Here is a 17,551-nt window from a genome sequence, read left to right as displayed (position 1 = left end):
AACTTGCAATTGTAATTTTGTAACAAGGAGAAGGAAGCTTCCCAGAAGAGATACAGCCTAAGAAATTGGTTTAAAAAAATGTCAAACGACAAAATCACCTTAGGTAATGCAAGGGATGGCACTGTTAGTGCTTGTAGATGGGATGTCTAAACTAGTGAATGGAGAATCTTATGTCTTAGAAGTATGAATTACAGGATTTTTGGACTCGGACTGTGCTAGAATGCCAGGCCACCTCAGGCTCTGTTTTCATGAACATGTATTCCCAGGTGTGCATGTATGTACAAAGTTGCTATTTTGCATTTATAAAAAGTGAAATTAAGAACATCATTATGCACCCTTTCAGGAGCTCAAAAGATACACACACAAAAATAAACTTCTTAAACCCAACATTTTTTTACATTACGATTTCTATTTTTTTTTTTTTAATCTGCTTGAGTTTTCTAGGATTACACTCTTAAATCTTTGTCACAAGTTTTAAAATTCAATCAGTGCAGACAAAAGTGTCCATCAGAGTTAGTGTCCATCAAGGGGTTGAGTTTAAATGGAGCAGAGTGGTGTATAAATGGCAGAGAGAGCTGAGCTCAATGACTGGAGATCACCTATGTAATGGGGTGTTTAAAGAGAGACAATGACAAAGATCAGGTTTTTTTCTACAAATGTTAAAATTTTCTGGATATATTAATTTCCTCCAGCTGTTAGCCACACATACATGAGTCAGAGTAGATCTGATACATTTTTATTGATATTAATGTTCATTTTCCCTTTTTTGTTTGTTGGCTAACATGAATTTTAATTCAATATCAACCTGTTTGCTCTCTAGTCATTAAGGATTTTAAAGTTTCTGGGGCTCAGATTCCAGCTCTGTTCAAGTTAGAGGTGTGCTCCCTTGAGAGTCAGTAAGGAAAGATGATGCTGCCCAGTGTTTTTTAGATGAGTGACGGAGCTCTTTAGAAATAAACTACTATCTGACCTCCTTCTTTTCACATATTCATTTCCTGGCCAGACAAGCCCAGATCACATGAAGACACATTTGCATTAGTCATGCTGTCCTGTTTCAAATGTGGACCAAACAATACCATGTATACTTCCGCTTTGCTATTAGCTCTAAAAATGAGTTGCCAAAAAACTTTTTGATGTCTTGGCATGTATAAAGTGGTTATGCTGTTTAATTTTCCCTCAGAAGTGATGTGAAAATGAATACAAGCTGGAAACATTTACAATGAATTTTAAACTTGTAAAGGGCTTCTAAACTTCTAAGTACTGTTTAATTGAGATACCACTTTCTTTTTTCAGATGTCGATTTGAAGCAATATATCTTAACAAACATAAGACAGGAAAACCCTAGAAATATGTATTGAACCAGTTTTTTAACAATCAGCTGCCAAACCTAAGTCTTCTCTGTTGGTGGACAGTAAAGAACTGATTGTAGTTTTTCCTTTTTTTTTTAAATAAGGGAGCATTCAGAGTGCTGATGCTTTGAATGAATTCCAGCATGAGTAATTACATCCTACCATATTTAAATATCAATTAGATGTGGTCCTTTTTTTATTCATTTCCTGTTTCACATTGCTGGATAATGTTGCTGTGCACTGCTGAACAGTAGCCACATTCACCCTAAAGCTGGCAATGTTTCTGTGGCAGACAAAGTGATATCTTTATGTCTTAAGGATGATTCTCTGAATGCTTCCACTCACACTAATTTTACTCTGGGACAGCTTCAGTAGTGTTGCTTTGGCTTACAGCAGCCTAAGTGTGTATGGGGATTATGATACAATAACAACTAAATAAATATCAAATCATCGATAGTGCTTGATAATGCAGGAAGTTGATTGATGAAAGCTGAATCCTGTAAAATTCACTACTAAATATTAAAACACCCTATCTTAGAATTAGTATTTAGCCTCTTGGTTTTTTCCTCAAGTTAATCAGGATGAATTGTGAATATGGACTTTCCACTTCAACCGATTTACAGAACATTAGGCCCCTGGTATTTGTACTGTGTGCAGTAGCGTGGTATCTGAGTTTTACTCAATAGTTACACCAAGTGCTATTCAATTATTCTTTTCATTGAATATTATGCCAAATTTCTCTGAGGGCAAAATATAAGATTCTGTGACCATAAAAACCCCCATATTTATTTCTGAGGGACATGGCTGAGAGCCCAGGAGTGGTGAGAAAATCAAATTATTTTCATTTTCTTGCAAGCCAATTTCATGCAGTGCAGAAAGAAAAGCAGATGAGAGAGGACTATTTCAGTTTGATGGTATTGTGAGCTACTGAGTCCTCTAAACTCCAGGCCAAACACAAATTCAAGATAACCATGCAGTATCATGCCCATTATTTGCCAGAATATAGTCTGATACTATAGTGCTGACAAAAATAAAGTGTTTTCTGGATGGCTCTAAAAGAAGCTGGATGTGATAGTTAAGTGTCTTGCAGTCTTGCTTGCTAAGAACCAAGACTTTGGTTCTTAAGAGTCATTTTTGTATATTATTCATAATTAATTAATAATTAATCATAATTAATAATAATTTTTGTATATTAATCATACATTTGGGTTCCACTGACGGGTATCTGCTCAGCATCTTTCAGATGGTGCATCTATAGAATGGGGCTGGTCTCAACACCTATAGCATGAGCAGAAATTCCCTTAGTTGAGACTGACCTCAGCTTTCAAGTTAAATTGGGTGTTATATTTGTGCAGAAATTTGATGTCTCCTGGTTGCAGTGGCTAAGCAAATGATCTGCAGTGGAATGTTAGGGCCTCGATTTATAAAATTACAATTATGAAGTAATGCTTTATGCTTGTGAAATCAGATAAAGGGTCACTGGTCTACTGGCTCTGTAGAAATTGAAGGTTTCTTAGCTTAGACATCACCAAACTATCCCAAAAGATAGAACAAGATCCAACAACAAATTAAGGTTACTGCTGAAAGCTGATCTGTTTGCCAAGCAGCAAGACAAGCCTTGACCTTTTTTCGCAGTAGTCTTTTAATGGACAAAAGAAACACCCATCAGGAAATTTAAATCCAAAATTCAAAAGAGGGAGTAGTGACTCGGTGACCTTGACTTGCATGGAACAAAGCTTCAAACAGAGTTAAACTGTTCCTAGTGAGCCTGGCTGGTCTTTTGACAGTAATTTTGTATTACTTTGGGTTACCCAGAGTCCCCAGGCAGAGATTTATTCTGCACTCTAATTGCAAATACCTACATAAGGTGGCAATCTGAGAGATTTATAACTAATTGCAATGATTAAATTGTTAATTCTGAAATATCTCACATATACCATTTTCATGTTTCTATCTAGTAAGCAAGATAAATCTGTGAACAGGAACTTCAGTGCACATCAGTCTTGTTGACTAAAGATCATGTATTGAGAGTTTGCTATTATGTGAAGAAAATTACTTATTAGAATAATGGTTTTGAAGTTGCATACAGGGCTGGCATCCTTTGGATTAATGTATTCATTTCACATAAATTAAAATAGGGTTTCGTATTATGGAACCAGGGCTAGGTGCAGTAATGGAGACAGTATGTACATGCAATCCACAGATGCCCTTAGTTTTGGACACCAAGAAGAGTTGTGCCTGGAAGTTGTGGATGAATGTTTGTACACAGCCTGTACATGTATAATATTTCTGTTCACCTAATTCACACATAGACATGTTTGGAAATAAACCCATATATCATCTTCCTTCTTTAAGTGTGGATGCTCAAAAGCTAGAAGCAGAGAAATTTTCCAGCTTTCTGCCAGAATCCTGTGAAAGTTTTGCTTTCTCATGGAGGCTAGATGAAAACAGTGAAGAGGTTTTTGTAAACCAAGACTTTATCTGCACCTGCAAGCTTGTTATGCAGTATTGTTACGGTACATTGGAGAACTATTTTGAAATGGGTGTTGTAGGGTCTTAACCAATCATCCTGGGAGGTGGATGGTCAGAGGACCAATAACCTTATGCCATTCAAGTGAACCAAGTTATATAAATGAGTTTGTAATTTATTAAATAATTCCATTCTTCCTGGACCTGACTTATGTCATTATTCTCGCCGTGCCCGGTACAACAGCAACATTTTAGCAGAACAAGAGTGAGTTTCATTCAAATCCCACTGAAGCCCAATTGCACTGGAAGACAGATCACTATTCAAGCTGTCAACAAAGAAGACTGATGTTGGTCATAAGTCCCTATTATCTGACGTGGGCTTGAGTTGAGATACAGCTGTGATCAATGCTACTTGACTGTACCATTTCCTGATGGCTCATCTACACGTGGTAGAACAGAGACCAAATTATGCTGAAAAGTACTTATAAATGTGGTTGCTACCTGTGATGCTACACTGATAAACAAAGCATCAGCTCTGGATGATGCATTTTTTAGATGTACTTGGGTACCGCACCCAGTGCAGCTGTAACAGTGCAGGGATGATTGTGCCAGAGCCTGAACTGCACATACTGCGCAGGACTAGTAAAGAGGTCAGCTGTGGAATACACCTCCTAACATTACCTCTCATCCCAGCAAATCTAGTTGATTATTGAGATACTGACATTTTATTAGCTGGTTATGTATCACCACTGCACAAGTACCCTATAAGATTTTGTATCCCAATTTCTAGGCTTATTGTTTCCTTGCAACTACTACTGAGAATACGTTGTGCTATATTACAGCTGGCTGACTCATAAACTGCCATGGCTTCTGAAGATCTGAGCTTGTACATCCTGAATATTTGTCACTCTGTAATGAAATAAAAGCCTCTGAAATAGGTGAGAGACATGTGGGCATGCTCTAAGCTGGCCAGAAGTGGTGTCTTCCCATAGGGTCGTTGGGACCCTTGTTTTGTACCTGCTTTGCCTTACATGGAGCAGAATCTCAGACTCCAGGTGAGCATCCTTATTCCCATAATATACCACTCCACAGAGTACCTTAACTCTGATTATAATGGAGACTTCATTTCTTCCCTGTCTTCTTCTTTGGGCTGGACAGCAGTATCCCTCAAGAGGCTATTACATATTGCTATGATACAGTATTTCAGGAGGATGTTGACACAAAAATGAGCCTGTGAATATCCTATGGCTAAAACTGCGTTATTTTGGTTTGATTTTGAAAAGAAGTATCAAAAATGACCATTAAGGCAAGACTGAATGAATCTAAATTCTCTTTGTCTAACTCTCTACTTAAAAACTTCATTATCTGCTGTCTTTTTTTTTTTTTAATCAGATTGTGCTTCTAAGGCAAAAGCATGTTGGATGCCTGGAAGCATTTCTGTTTTCAGTGAGAACCTCTGTTAACGTGACTCAATCCCTTGTAAATGCAGACATGCACTCAGCAAATTTGATAAGCCCTGAGATGAATTTAGATGCACAAAAATGGTGGAGCAGCCTAATCCTTCCTACAGAAGATAATGTTTAAACAAATTTACTTCATTCAGTGAAACACCTGGGCAAGCTTATTTAATATAGTCTTTGCATTTAATTATCTCCTCTGAAGGGGCACTTGCCATATTTCAAAATATGATTATTTTCTTTGGTATTAATTATTTTAAGATCCTCAAAGGAAACTGGGAGGGAAATAGAAAAAGGGGGTCTTAATTAACCTGAGCCACAAAAAGTCATCTTTTGGAATACGGAAGATGGGATATGGAACTGAAAATAAATAGTGCTTTAAAAATCATGAATAATGAAGAACAGCTCTTAGAACCTGAAAAGAATTCTGTATGGAGGTGTTGTTGCTAGGCATTAATATCAGAAAGGCACACTTCCACATTAAACTGTCTTATGGAGGAAAGACAGTAATGGAAAAAATATTTCTGTGAAGAAATCAATATGGACAAAATTACTGGCAGAAATCAAAGAAGTGCAAAATTATGATATACCCAGAGAACAACACAGCCCAGAATCGGCATCTTTAGTTCTTTTCTTCTCTCATTTTGCTCCTGTGGGGATGGCATAAAGAAAGCTATTCCTTTTGGGAAGGATTTATTCCACAATATATTTCTGGCAAGTAGTTTTACTAAAAGTGGTATCACTGCACAGTCCTGTTACTCCTGTCCTTGCAAGAAGGAATACTGTATGTGAAAACAGGAGGCCCTGTTCTCCCCACCACAACTGGAACTGAAATAGGAATGGGATGTTCTTATTCTAGATAGCAAATTAGCACACTATGGCAACTTGTGCATAAGTAATTAGATCACTGGGAGGTTTTGCTTCATCAATACTACATGAAAGGATATTTGCTATGTAGGTTTGCACAGGACAAATGTAGTTGTATGTATGTATCCTCTAAAAGTTGCTTTGGTTGCCTAGGCACAAGCAAGAGGGAATTGTGCATGTTTTGGGCAATTACTCAGTGTGGAACTTCCAGGTTACTCATTTAATGGTAGTTTGCTACTTGAAAGTCTAAATGCAGTCTTGCAAAGATAATTTTATATGTGCCTTAACCTTTGCAAGAAGCCAGACAGCACCTCATGCTGTTAGCAACAGATTTGCCTCGTATTCTACTGCTATGAACTGTATGTTCCACGCTCTGTAGGTGTGAAAAGGGATTAAAACCGGTTTTACAGAAGACATTCCTCTGACTTTTATTCTGTCAATTGTGAGGCAATCACACAAATTTTAATTTCCAGACAAAGTGAAAGCAGTTACCAAATCATACTCCTGCTTCACCTAGAAAACAAATTAAACTCTTTTATGCTACTTGGAAAAGTAATTCTAAGTCAGCTCTCACAGTTGAAGACAAGACTTGGTTTTCCCTTAGTTTTTTAAAAGGCATGAGATTTATTTCACTTTTCTGTAGACACTGTGTAGGTGGTTAAAATCTCTCTTTTTCATTACTGATCATTCCAACTCATCCGAAAATGCTTTGTTGGGCTGAGTCTTGGTGTTGAAAGTGTGTGCTTTTTCTGGGAAACTTTTGAAATGATAGGAAATGCTTGTGAAATACTGGAAATAATGAGAGAAAAATGTTTTCTGATCATCTATGTGTTCTTTGCAATGGAATATATTTTCATGATCAAATTAAAATATATTGCTATTTTGTCACAGAATTGTACTCAAGCCATTCCCAGAGACAGCATGGCAAGCAGCAAGTCCAGAGGAGGGCAATCAGCATGCTCAGAGGGCTGGGATACCTCTTCTATGAAGCCAGGCTGAGAGCTAGAGCTGTTCATCCTGGAAAAGAGAATATTCTGGGAAGAACTTAGAGCACCTTCCAATACCCAAAGGGCCCACAGGAGAGCTGGGGAGGGAATTTTGACAAGGGCATGGACAGGACATGGGGGAATGTCCTCAAACAGAAAAAGAAGAAATTTGGATCATATATAAAAAAGAAATTGTTTATTGTGAGGGTGATGAGGCACTAGAACAAATTGCCCAGAGAAGCTGTGGACGTCACATCCCTGGAAGTGTTCATGGCCAGGCTGGATGAGGCTTTGAAGTGGAAAATGTCCCTGTTCACGGCAGGGGTGTTGGAACTAGATGATTTTTGAGGTCCCTTCCAAATGAAGCCAGTCTATCATTCTATGAGACCCATACTCCTCTCCTCTGTAAGGTGACAGTGAGTTCAGTACGTCAGTCCTCTCTGAAATCATCCTTTGAATATTGTGTCACCATATTCACGTACGGCACCCTTGAAGATTGGAAGTGTATAGAAATCAGAGTCTGTAAGGTCTCAAACGGGGCAGGAGCTCAGAGCTGTGCTGTCCTGGAAGTAGTGGCAGGGCCAGCAGCCGTCAGGCATACCAGCAGGCAGGTGCTAAGGTGGGCTCCTTATCAGACATGCCGTGTGACTGCCTGGTGGATGGATGGTTCGCTGCCAGCAGAGGCCTCTGCACCTGCAGATAAAATCACAGGATGAGTCAGGTTGGAAAAGACCTCTGAGAAGATTGAGTCCAATCTATGACTGAACCACCACTAAGTAACACGTCTAGTCTTTCCTTAAACACTCGCAGGGATGATGACTCCACCATCACCCTGAGCAGCCCATTCCAACGTCTAGAAACCCTTTCTGTGAAGAAATTCCTCCTAATGTCCAACCTAAACCTCCCCTGATGCAGCTTGAGAGTATGTCCTCTTGCCCTGTCCCGTCGCTGGTTGCCTGGGAGAAGAGGTCGACCCCCCACCCGGCTCCAACCTCTTTTCAGGCAGTTGTAGAGGGCGATAAGGTCACCCGAGCCTCCCGTTCTCCGCAGCCCTGGCCCGGCCCGCTCACGGTGACCCGCTGGGCTCACGGGCGCTCGGGGGGGCTCCCAGCGCCGTGACACGGCACGGGGGGCCGGCGCCGAGGAGGTGGAGGAGGAGGAGGAGTGGGAACGGACTGAGAGGGTAAAAGCGGGGGGAGGTGAAGGAGCGGGGCTGAGAGCGGAGGAAGCGGAGAGGAGGCAGGAGCGCCGCGGGACGAGCTGCCCGGGCCCGGGGCTGCCCTGCCGGGCCATGTGGCGGCGGGACGGCGGCGGGACGGGGCTGCCGCGGCTGCTGCTGTGGCTGTGGCTGTGGCTGTGCGCGCTGGGCCCCGGCCCGGCCGCCGCCTGCAGCCCGCGCTGCCGGCACGGAGGGCTCTGCCTCGGCGACGGCTCCTGCCTCTGCTCCAAGGGCTACGAGGGCGAGCGCTGCCAGCACGGTAACAGCGGGCGGGGTGCGCCGGCTCCGGGGCGCCTCCGGGTGCGGCAGGCATGGGCACAAGCGCTGCCTTCGCGCTCTGTCAGGCCAGCCCTCCGGCGACTATTCCCTCCGGGAAGGTCTGAGGAGCTGGGGTTTGGATCTGGTGTGAGAGGCGGATAGTGAGGTGCCGGGGATGACCTAAAGACGGAGAGGTGGAAGAAGAGAGTTAATGCATCCTTTGGTAAGGTGAGGCAGTGATAGCAAACTGATGGAGCACAGCCAAGAGCCGGCGTGAAGACCTCACGTTGGTAAGCAGACGCCGCTGTCAGAAACGGCTGTGGGTCCGTAGAGAGCTTTTTCCCACTTGGATGTTGAGTAAGAAGCCACTCACTAGACAGGCTTCGGCGTTTTATTCCTCCTATTGCTTTAACTGTGCATGCTTAAATACTCCCCTGGAAGTATTTAAGGAATCAGAGAATCAGTCAGGTTGGAAGGGACCACAGTGAGTCATCTCATCCAACATCCCTGCCCAAGCAGGGTCATCCTAGAACGCAATGCACAGGATTGCATCCAGATGGTTCTTGAATGCTTTTAGAGTCTTTACAGCATTCTAAGCCTCAGTAGCATTTAACTAGTATTTCTAGGTGCAATTAGTCAGGACTAGTCATTAACAAAAACATAAAAAAAGTGTGTAGAAAGTAGATTATTTTCCGGGTTCCTTTTTATTTAGAATATGTTGTGCTTGTAAAAGTACTGTAGTTTACTTCCTGGATGTTACCTGACGCACGGAGTCATTTGTACATCCCCTTTCCACGGTAGGAGGCGTAAAGCTAGGGTTGAGTCTGTTCCTGTTAGTGTCCGCGGAGAGACAAAAGTATTTTTGAAAATGCCACCTAATATGCAAAAGCAAACATTGGGAAGAAGAGTTTTAGTTTAAACCCTGTTCAATGTAACACGTTAAATTTCTAAATCCCTTTTTGAAAAGTTTAACTGTAGAGCTTGTGGCTATTAATTGCTAAAAAATCACTCAGTGTCAGGAGTTCCTTTGCTTTGCACGTTGTCCTATGTGAAGAGGTGATATAATTGTGCAATATTTGTTCTAATTTTCAGTGTCGTTCATTTAAAATGCAATTTATTTTTTTTTAACTCTGAGATGAGTTTCTGAAAATTTCATTCGGCAGTGTAGTTATTCATGGAGTGTTGTTTCATTTAAAGGCTGAGGCTAGCAGGTGGTAACAAATGATGTATAGCTAATGTGCTGTGCAGTGAAGATTAAAAACTATGCTATATGAACTGTTCCAAACAACTGTTGGTTCCTAGACATTTTGGGGTTTAAGGGAGAGGTAAAATATTGCTGGAGAGGCAGATCAGTTCTTGAACTAGAAAGATGAACTGTCTGGAGTTGTTAGGGGAACCACTGAATCCTTGTGCTCATATGGCCATCAACGTAGAAAAAAAATAGGGTAAATGAAGATTCATCCCTTGTTCTGTCAAGAAAACCGAACTGAAAATTCTGTGAAATGACACAGAAACAGAATTTTTCTTAAATCAGGAGCTCTTGTATGGCTCTTCCAAAGAACTGAGAGCATCTGGTAAAAGTTAGGGAGAGCTGAGCACTGGCTGGTTTTTTCATACATGCCTCTGTCCTTTATTTGCCTGCTAATACTCATTCTGCATGTACTAATGTGAAAAGTCCTCTATTCTTCAGCTCGGTTGCTTGAGAGTGCTGTAAGTATATGGGGACAAAATCAGGGTGGTGTTATTCATCATTCATATTTTCGCTTTTCTTCCCTCTCATACTTTTCACCCATCCAGTCAAAGGATTAGTAGAGAAGCATCTCACACCAGCAGCTAACTCAGATGAGGCTCCCAGAAAGAGATGGGTTCTAAAATCTGTGTGTGAATAAACAAATGTTTTCTCGGACAGCAGAGCTGATTCTATCTATATGATAGGTAATTTATTTGCAATCTGACTGGATTTATCCAGAATTTTGCAAAATTGAGATTTTTATTTGTACCTTATTGAGCCTGTTCAAGCTGTCAGCAATGAAAAAGTTGCAGGATTTCTGATGATCATAGATGCTTTGCTCCCAACAGATAATTACAGTTATGAGAAAAGTTACATTTATCTTGGATGCTTGCTAAACAAACACTGTACATTTCAGAAACGTCTCTGAAAAGCCAGCTGAAGCAAATAAAGGAAAAAAAAAAAGAGCGTGGGGGAGAAAGAAAGCCTGAGTTATTTCTGGAGACATTTTAGAGAAGAGATATAAGGAATAGAGCATGTAGTTTTTCTGAAGAGGAACATAGGAATCCAGTAAAGAGTAAAAAGTCTGATGTTTCATCTCAAGAATCACAAGATGCCTCTCAAGTTGTAACATCTTTTTATTAAATCATTTCTACTTATCACCTATATTCTTACCTGTCATTTCTCCACTTTAGTTATCAAAAGCTTTTTTGGCAGTCCAGCTGTGTTCCTTTTTAATATGGCTCTTTCTTCTGCCTGTTCTGTCCAGGCTCAAAACATTCCTTAATTTGGAGTGCTTAAAAGCTCAGTATGGTGGAGTACTCCCTGTGCAGGGAAATCATTTCACCTTATCAACAACGTAAGATGACATGGCAGGTATATCTTAGAAAATAAGAAGACAAACTGATGAAAATATAATAATGTGCAAATTTCTTACATATTTGAGTAGTAACTTTAGTAAGATTCACCAATATTTATCCAACCTTTCTTTGTTGTCTGTCTTACAGCTACATGTTATCCAAAATGCAAAAATGGTGGAGAGTGCCTCCGACCTGGAAAATGCAGATGTCCACCTGGCTATGGGGGTAGATACTGTCATAAAGGTAAGACCCAAGCAAGCAGTAGCTTGGAAAGACAAGGAGTTTGAAAACAGACTAAATTAATTTGGGACTCCTTAAAGCCCTGGATCTGATGCATTTTGAAATAATGACCTTAATTCTGTAAATCTCTGAGCTTACTGTCAAGACATGCATGGCCTAGAGGATGTGCATGCTTGCAGGAGGATGGGATGGAGTACATGTACTGAAATGTGTTGTGAGAATCTGAGCGAGTTTTTTCCCTTGGAAAATACCCTGTTTATGTGTTACGTAAATATTCTATTCTATTTAGCTCTATAACAGATTCTGTCTAAATAATTTCTTGGGATGGTTGTATAGATACATGTTTCTTCATTAGGTGGTTGAAATTTTATGTAGTATCTGCAAGATGGTAACATTGAGGGCAAGTCACTGAAGATACGTGTGTCAACATATTGTTGAGACATAATGGGAGATGACAGAAAAGGAGTAGCAAAGACCATTTTTATGGTTTTGTGAAGCCTATTGAATATAGGCATGGATTGGAAAAGGCAATCCAAGAAAACACTGTTATGTTGTGCATGTACAAACTTGTGTTGTGGGGCAATGTGCTATTATAGAATCTCGCAGAATCACAGACTGGGCGAGGTTGGAAGGGACCTCTGGAGGTCATAATTTCCAAGCTCCCTGCTCAAGCAGGGCTACCTAGAGCCAGCTGCTGAGTGTCATGTCTTTATGGCTTTTGAATATCTCCAAAGACAGAGATTCCACAATTTCCAGGGCAATCTGTAGCACCATTTGGTCACCCTCACCGTGAAGACCTGATGGTGATTTTCTCATCCTTAATGTGGCTGGAAATGGTTTCCAGGGTCAGTTCTTGTACTGCCTCACCAGGGACTGAGGTGAGGCAGACCAGCCTGTAGCTCCCTGGGTCCTCCTTGCCCTTCTAGAAGACTGGAGTAATATTTGTTTTCATCCAGTCTTCATGCACTTCTCTCTGTCACCGTGATTGATCAAATACAATCAATATTAAATACATTAACCTACATTGTGTGACAAAGTAATATGCAAACAAGCTTTCAAGAGCTTTTCCAGCTGTGGTGGATTTGTCTTTCATGTCCTTGCGTGTTCAGTATTTGTGCAAAAAATCTGTTAGCTGAAATTGTGCTCAATACTTGTGGTTGAACAAGATATTTGGACATTTTTTTCTGCAAATTATCAAGCAGACATCCAAACTGTCCATGTTTATAATGAAGGATGGCTGTTTCTCTTCAATACAGTGAAGGTGGTGTAGAATATACTTTCATACTTGCGGAAGGAAGCATTTGGTTGTACGGAACAGTAATTGTGCCACTTTTCGAAGATCGTTCTCTCCACAGTTGATACCAATCGTATGTCTGGCATAAATAATGCTTCATTAATGAGGCCTTCAGGGCTTTGTTGTGTAGAACAATTCTGAAATGAGGAGGCTAACTTAAGTATTTGGCCTTTGGGAAGGCACCGCTTGACTGTAGTGATAGTTTCATTTGTCAAAGGAATATCCCCATCTCTTCTTCCTCCTGTTACATGAAGGTCCTGTCAGGTAAGGAAATACATGAATCCTTAACCACATGATACTGGCTTACCAGCTGTGATTTGGCAAGCTTGATACAAATATGCATGTTAGTAGTTCCTGCAGTGTAGCTGATGAACAGTGGTGTTACTGGTGAGAAGCAGAACAGTGCCTTGCTCTGAACAGTTGAAATTTTAGTCTTTGCAGATATGATAAAACAAGTAGTTGATGCCAGATGAGCTGTTTAAAGACAATTATTTGAGGTCCTATGCTGCTTTTGAAATGTATGGTGTATGCTGTCTTCCACAGTCAGCTGTGAAGGAGGCTGTCAGAATGGTGGGGAATGCATCTCTGTCAATGGAGTGGTGAAGTGCCTTTGTGCTTCTGGCTGGACAGGATCAAGATGTCAGGAAGGTGTGTGTCAACATTCATGCAAATATTTATATTAATACTAAAACTGCAGTAACAAAAACATCTTAAAAGTATTAAGGGACTAATAAGAATGGAAATTGCATTACTACAGAAATGAGTGACCTACATTATGGATACTTACACAGATAAAATAATGTGAAATTATTTTGCATTAAGGTGTACAATGTTCACATTTAAACCAAGGTTCATAATACAGTACCTATATATTTTTTTTCCATTTCCATGGTCCTGGAAATGTTTTTGGAGTTATACAAGTTGAATATCTGGCCTAGAAGAAAGTGTGTTTTGCCATTTTGACTTGTATCATCCTGAATCTTTCATTCTGTCAGGATTCTTTTACATCAGTTTTATAAATCCTGCTGACTTTCCCATTCTTTTTCTTGTAGCAATTTGTCCTCAAGGTTGTCGGAATAATGGAGCTTGTGTGGCTCCTGGGATTTGTAGCTGTCCAGCTGGATGGGTTGGTAGAGCATGTCACTTAGGTAAATGACTTCTGACATTTTTCATTTATCCTTTCCTCTGCTTGTTTAATTTACCAATCAAAGTGTTCAAATCTTCAGTGCCTAACAAAGCTTCCAGGGAAAGTATCTTCGAATAGTAACTGAGAGCTGCTTCCATGTACTGGGGCTCTTACAAGCATGCGTAAGGAGTAGATGGCTGTTCAGTTTGGCCAGAAACACAGAACTTTTCCACTTTGAAAGAGCTTCAGATTTTGGTTGTCACCAAATTAATTACTGGGTATGTCTTATTGGTATTTCTGAAATATTGTCTGTAAACTGAGACCCAGTACAAAGAACTGAAAACTACAGAAATACTATTGCTACTGGTGTGGATTAGAAGCTTCATTAAATTTTACAGACATGTAAAATTGAAACTCACTTCTCACTTTGAGGATAAGTTGAAGAATCAACTCCAGGTGTTCTTAGAATTCTGAAAGCTGCCTGTAATCAGGATTAGTACTGACACTCTTGCTGAACAACCGCTTCTGTTTTCACAAACTTTGATTCACAAAGGCAGGTGATTATAAAGTCTTTAATCTACACTTCTCAGGCCTTCTACGCTTGTAACAGCACTGCCCAGATGCTAAAGGCAATAGTCCTGACACTACAAAAGGAAAAGGTTTTTTATTTGCTCTCTGGGAGACTGAAAAAAACCTTGTGCAAACATTGGTTTTGAACTGGATATTGTGGGTGCACGGTCTCTGGATTAAGTCCTCTGCATCTGATATTTTGGCATGGCTGTGGGAATTTAATCAGCTAGTGTTAGTTCTACAATATATATAGTCAAACAAACGTTAACAAGTAACCTTTTGATGTTCCCATTGACCATCAGAATGCTTCTCTTTTGTATTCATCAGGGTATTGAGATACAGGGTGATATTAGAAGCCAAGTGTGGGAGTTGCAGAGAACTTACAGAATGCTAGCTCCATTCCCTGCAGCTGCAGTAATGGTGGAAGTGTTCAGGTTCTTAATGTCAAAATAATTACTGTTCCCAAAGTGACTAGATCTGCGTCAAGTTCAACTTCTTTTGGTGTACATGCTCATAAACAAATTGCAGCCCCTGGCTTGTCAGCTGAACTGGTGTGTAGCAGGGGACAGCTGAAGCTGTGCCCACTCAGCCTTCCTCTGTTCTTGTGGGGGAAGAGGAGGGCAGTGTGTGAGACACTGATAGGATGTGGTGACTGTTTCCTCATGGGTGTGGATCCAAGAACAGGTTTGAATAAGTTTCAGCAGGAATTTTTATTGTTCTCTCACTTTTATGGGGGCATCTGTCTCAAAAAACGCCTATGCCTTAAAGAACAGAAATTATAGTATTTTAAAAGGGAAATGGAGCATGAATAAGACTAGATGTACTGTGCCTGTATTCCAGTGAAGGCCACGATGGCATAAATTGAGAGGCATTGCTTTTCAGTTCTTCCATTATGCTTTTATTTTTAATGTCCCAGTGCAGTCACCAGGGAACAATTCTGCTACCACAGTGAGACAAAGAGAAAAATGATCCTGTGTTGTGCTCAAGACGTACTGTGTATCTGGTGTCTCATTTCAGCTGTGTGTAAACTGCCCTGCCAACATGGAGGGAAATGCATCGCTCCAAACGTGTGTAGATGTCGACTGCCGTACTCTGGGCCACAGTGTACAAAGAAAAGGAAGGAATGAAGCAACTTCAGCCAAGATAAGCTGCATTTTTTTTCATGTAACCATACAGAGAGGAAGTCTGCAGCAGTGTTATCATAAACATGATAACTTGATTTCAGATAGCTTTTTGTACCCACTATATTAAGTAAATACTTTTCTATATGAAAGGAAAGTATTGCTGATTGTAGGGAAGTTATTATAAATATCCAACTGTGTGCAGTGTATGACACAAGTTTTCTCCTCATTTTTTCTTCATAAGCAGAAGTATTATGCCTTGGTCAATACAGCTGACCTTGAAATAAAATTTTTCTTCTAATTGAGTACTTCAGAACAGATCTCTGCTCTTCTTTTTGATTTTTCTCCCCTTTGACTAGACTTGTTGTGTTATATAATTACATTTTTAAAAAGCACATGAAACAAAAATCCCTCAATTCAGATCATCAGAAGTGAATGTTAGTTCAAGTATAATTTGCTTTCAATGAGATTAAACAGTTGCAAGAGGAAACTTGCAGAGTTTGCAAGTCTCTGGAACATTACCAAACAGCAAAGCTTCTTATTTAAATCGTGGTTATCACTTTATGTCTGCTTCCTGTCCCTCCCCCCAGTCTGATCTGGATCTCAAACAGCTAAAGAGTATTTAAATAAAAACCCCAACAACCGACCCCCCCCACCCCCCATACTTGTTCAGACAATTCTGCTGTTACTTTCTAAAAGCTTAATCCATGCTGATACTCTAAGAGTCTTTATCTCGACTACTTCTACAGTCATATTATCTGATCATCTCTCAACTACCAATTATTTCTTTTCCTTATCCCAGTGAGACAGGAAAATATATTTTTCTTCTGGAGACATTGATAATTCGATGCTATTCAAGACTGTGTTGTTACAGGAGCAGTATAATGGCAGGCTACAGACTAGCAGGGAGGAAAAGCCGTGCCTGTCACAAATCACATGTGTGGGGGATGTTTGTGCTTGCCTTCTGGAAATGTTCCCGTTTGGCTTCATTTAGGTTTTGCATGCTTTTGAATGACCTGCAGATTGGACTGAGTCTCCTATGTTCGCTGTTCCTTGTCTCATTTCTGCTGTTTCCTGAGTGCTACTGTTGAGGAAGGTTTTGCCAAAACATGCTAGTCGAAACAGTCAACTTTCTGAATGATGCTCAGATCAATTTTTATTTTTTTGAGACATTGATTTTCATTGTCTTCTAGATGAAACTGGAATAATTTTTTTTTTGGTGGGAGAATTTTACTATGCATTACTTTAGTCCATTTGTCGGAACAACATTTTAACTGTGTTTAACTAGCAGAACATGTAGCTCTCATGGCCAGTAATTTATATGGACCTGTTTCTGCCAGGATTACAAGCCACTGAGCAAAGAGGCAAAGGTAATGGGGTCTTCTTAGTTACCAATTTTTTCTACACGAGAGAACCCAAGCATGCAGAGGGCAATTGAAAGGCAATGGTTTATTTCCTGAGACTCCTGTTTCCTGTTACAAGCAATTGCTGTGTGGTGCAGTTGAGCTTTCTCCTGTGCTTTCTTTGGAGGCTGTTGCCTTTTGTTCAGAGGAAACCTGCTGCAGAGATGTTGTGAAGGATTTCTTGCAGGGACAGGGCACAACACAAGAGGAATGCACATTTTTTTGTGCTGCTTTTGCTGTGATACACTGGCTATTTCACACTTGCTGGTGAAAAATGTGATTCTCGTGTGTGGACCAAGATGATTCCATCAATGGTTCTGAATAATTTTATAATGATGATGTTGATGAAATTCTGTGTCACAGTCCACTACATCATGCCATAATTTAGAAATTCAGGAGCTAGGCTGAATACATTAGGTGACATACTGCTTGTAGGGGAATGAAAGGGACAAAAATTACTTGCACCAGACCCAAAATTTAGAATAAATAATCAGTACTATGTAAATACAAAGAGGCATAATATCTCAGTATTATTCCCAAAAAGACTGACTTCTCCTAATAAAGACAAAAGTGACAGTAATAGTGACTAGAAGGTTGAAGAAA

The 17,551-nt window shown here is 40.3% G+C and overlaps 1 protein-coding gene across 1 annotated transcript; it reads left to right on the top strand.

Annotated features, from left to right (window-relative positions):
* The first annotated feature begins 8,329 nt into the window (after positions 1 to 8,329).
* On the top strand, positions 8,330 to 15,853 carry LOC121671623 (von Willebrand factor D and EGF domain-containing protein-like). Its single transcript, XM_042043625.1, has 5 exons — positions 8,330 to 8,606; positions 11,342 to 11,437; positions 13,272 to 13,376; positions 13,781 to 13,876; positions 15,442 to 15,853. The coding sequence occupies exons 1-5, from the start codon at positions 8,420 to 8,422 to the stop codon at positions 15,549 to 15,551; spliced, it is 594 nt and encodes a 197-aa protein (XP_041899559.1). The 5' UTR covers positions 8,330 to 8,419; the 3' UTR covers positions 15,552 to 15,853.
* The last annotated feature ends 1,698 nt before the right edge of the window (positions 15,854 to 17,551 follow it).

This window comes from Corvus kubaryi, unplaced genomic scaffold, assembly GCF_017639235.1.
Source record: "Corvus kubaryi isolate FWS band 111438036 unplaced genomic scaffold, C.kubaryi_AGA036_p1.0 37398, whole genome shotgun sequence".
NCBI lineage: Eukaryota > Metazoa > Chordata > Aves > Passeriformes > Corvidae > Corvus > Corvus kubaryi.
This window is presented reverse-complemented; position numbering and strand designations above follow the sequence as displayed.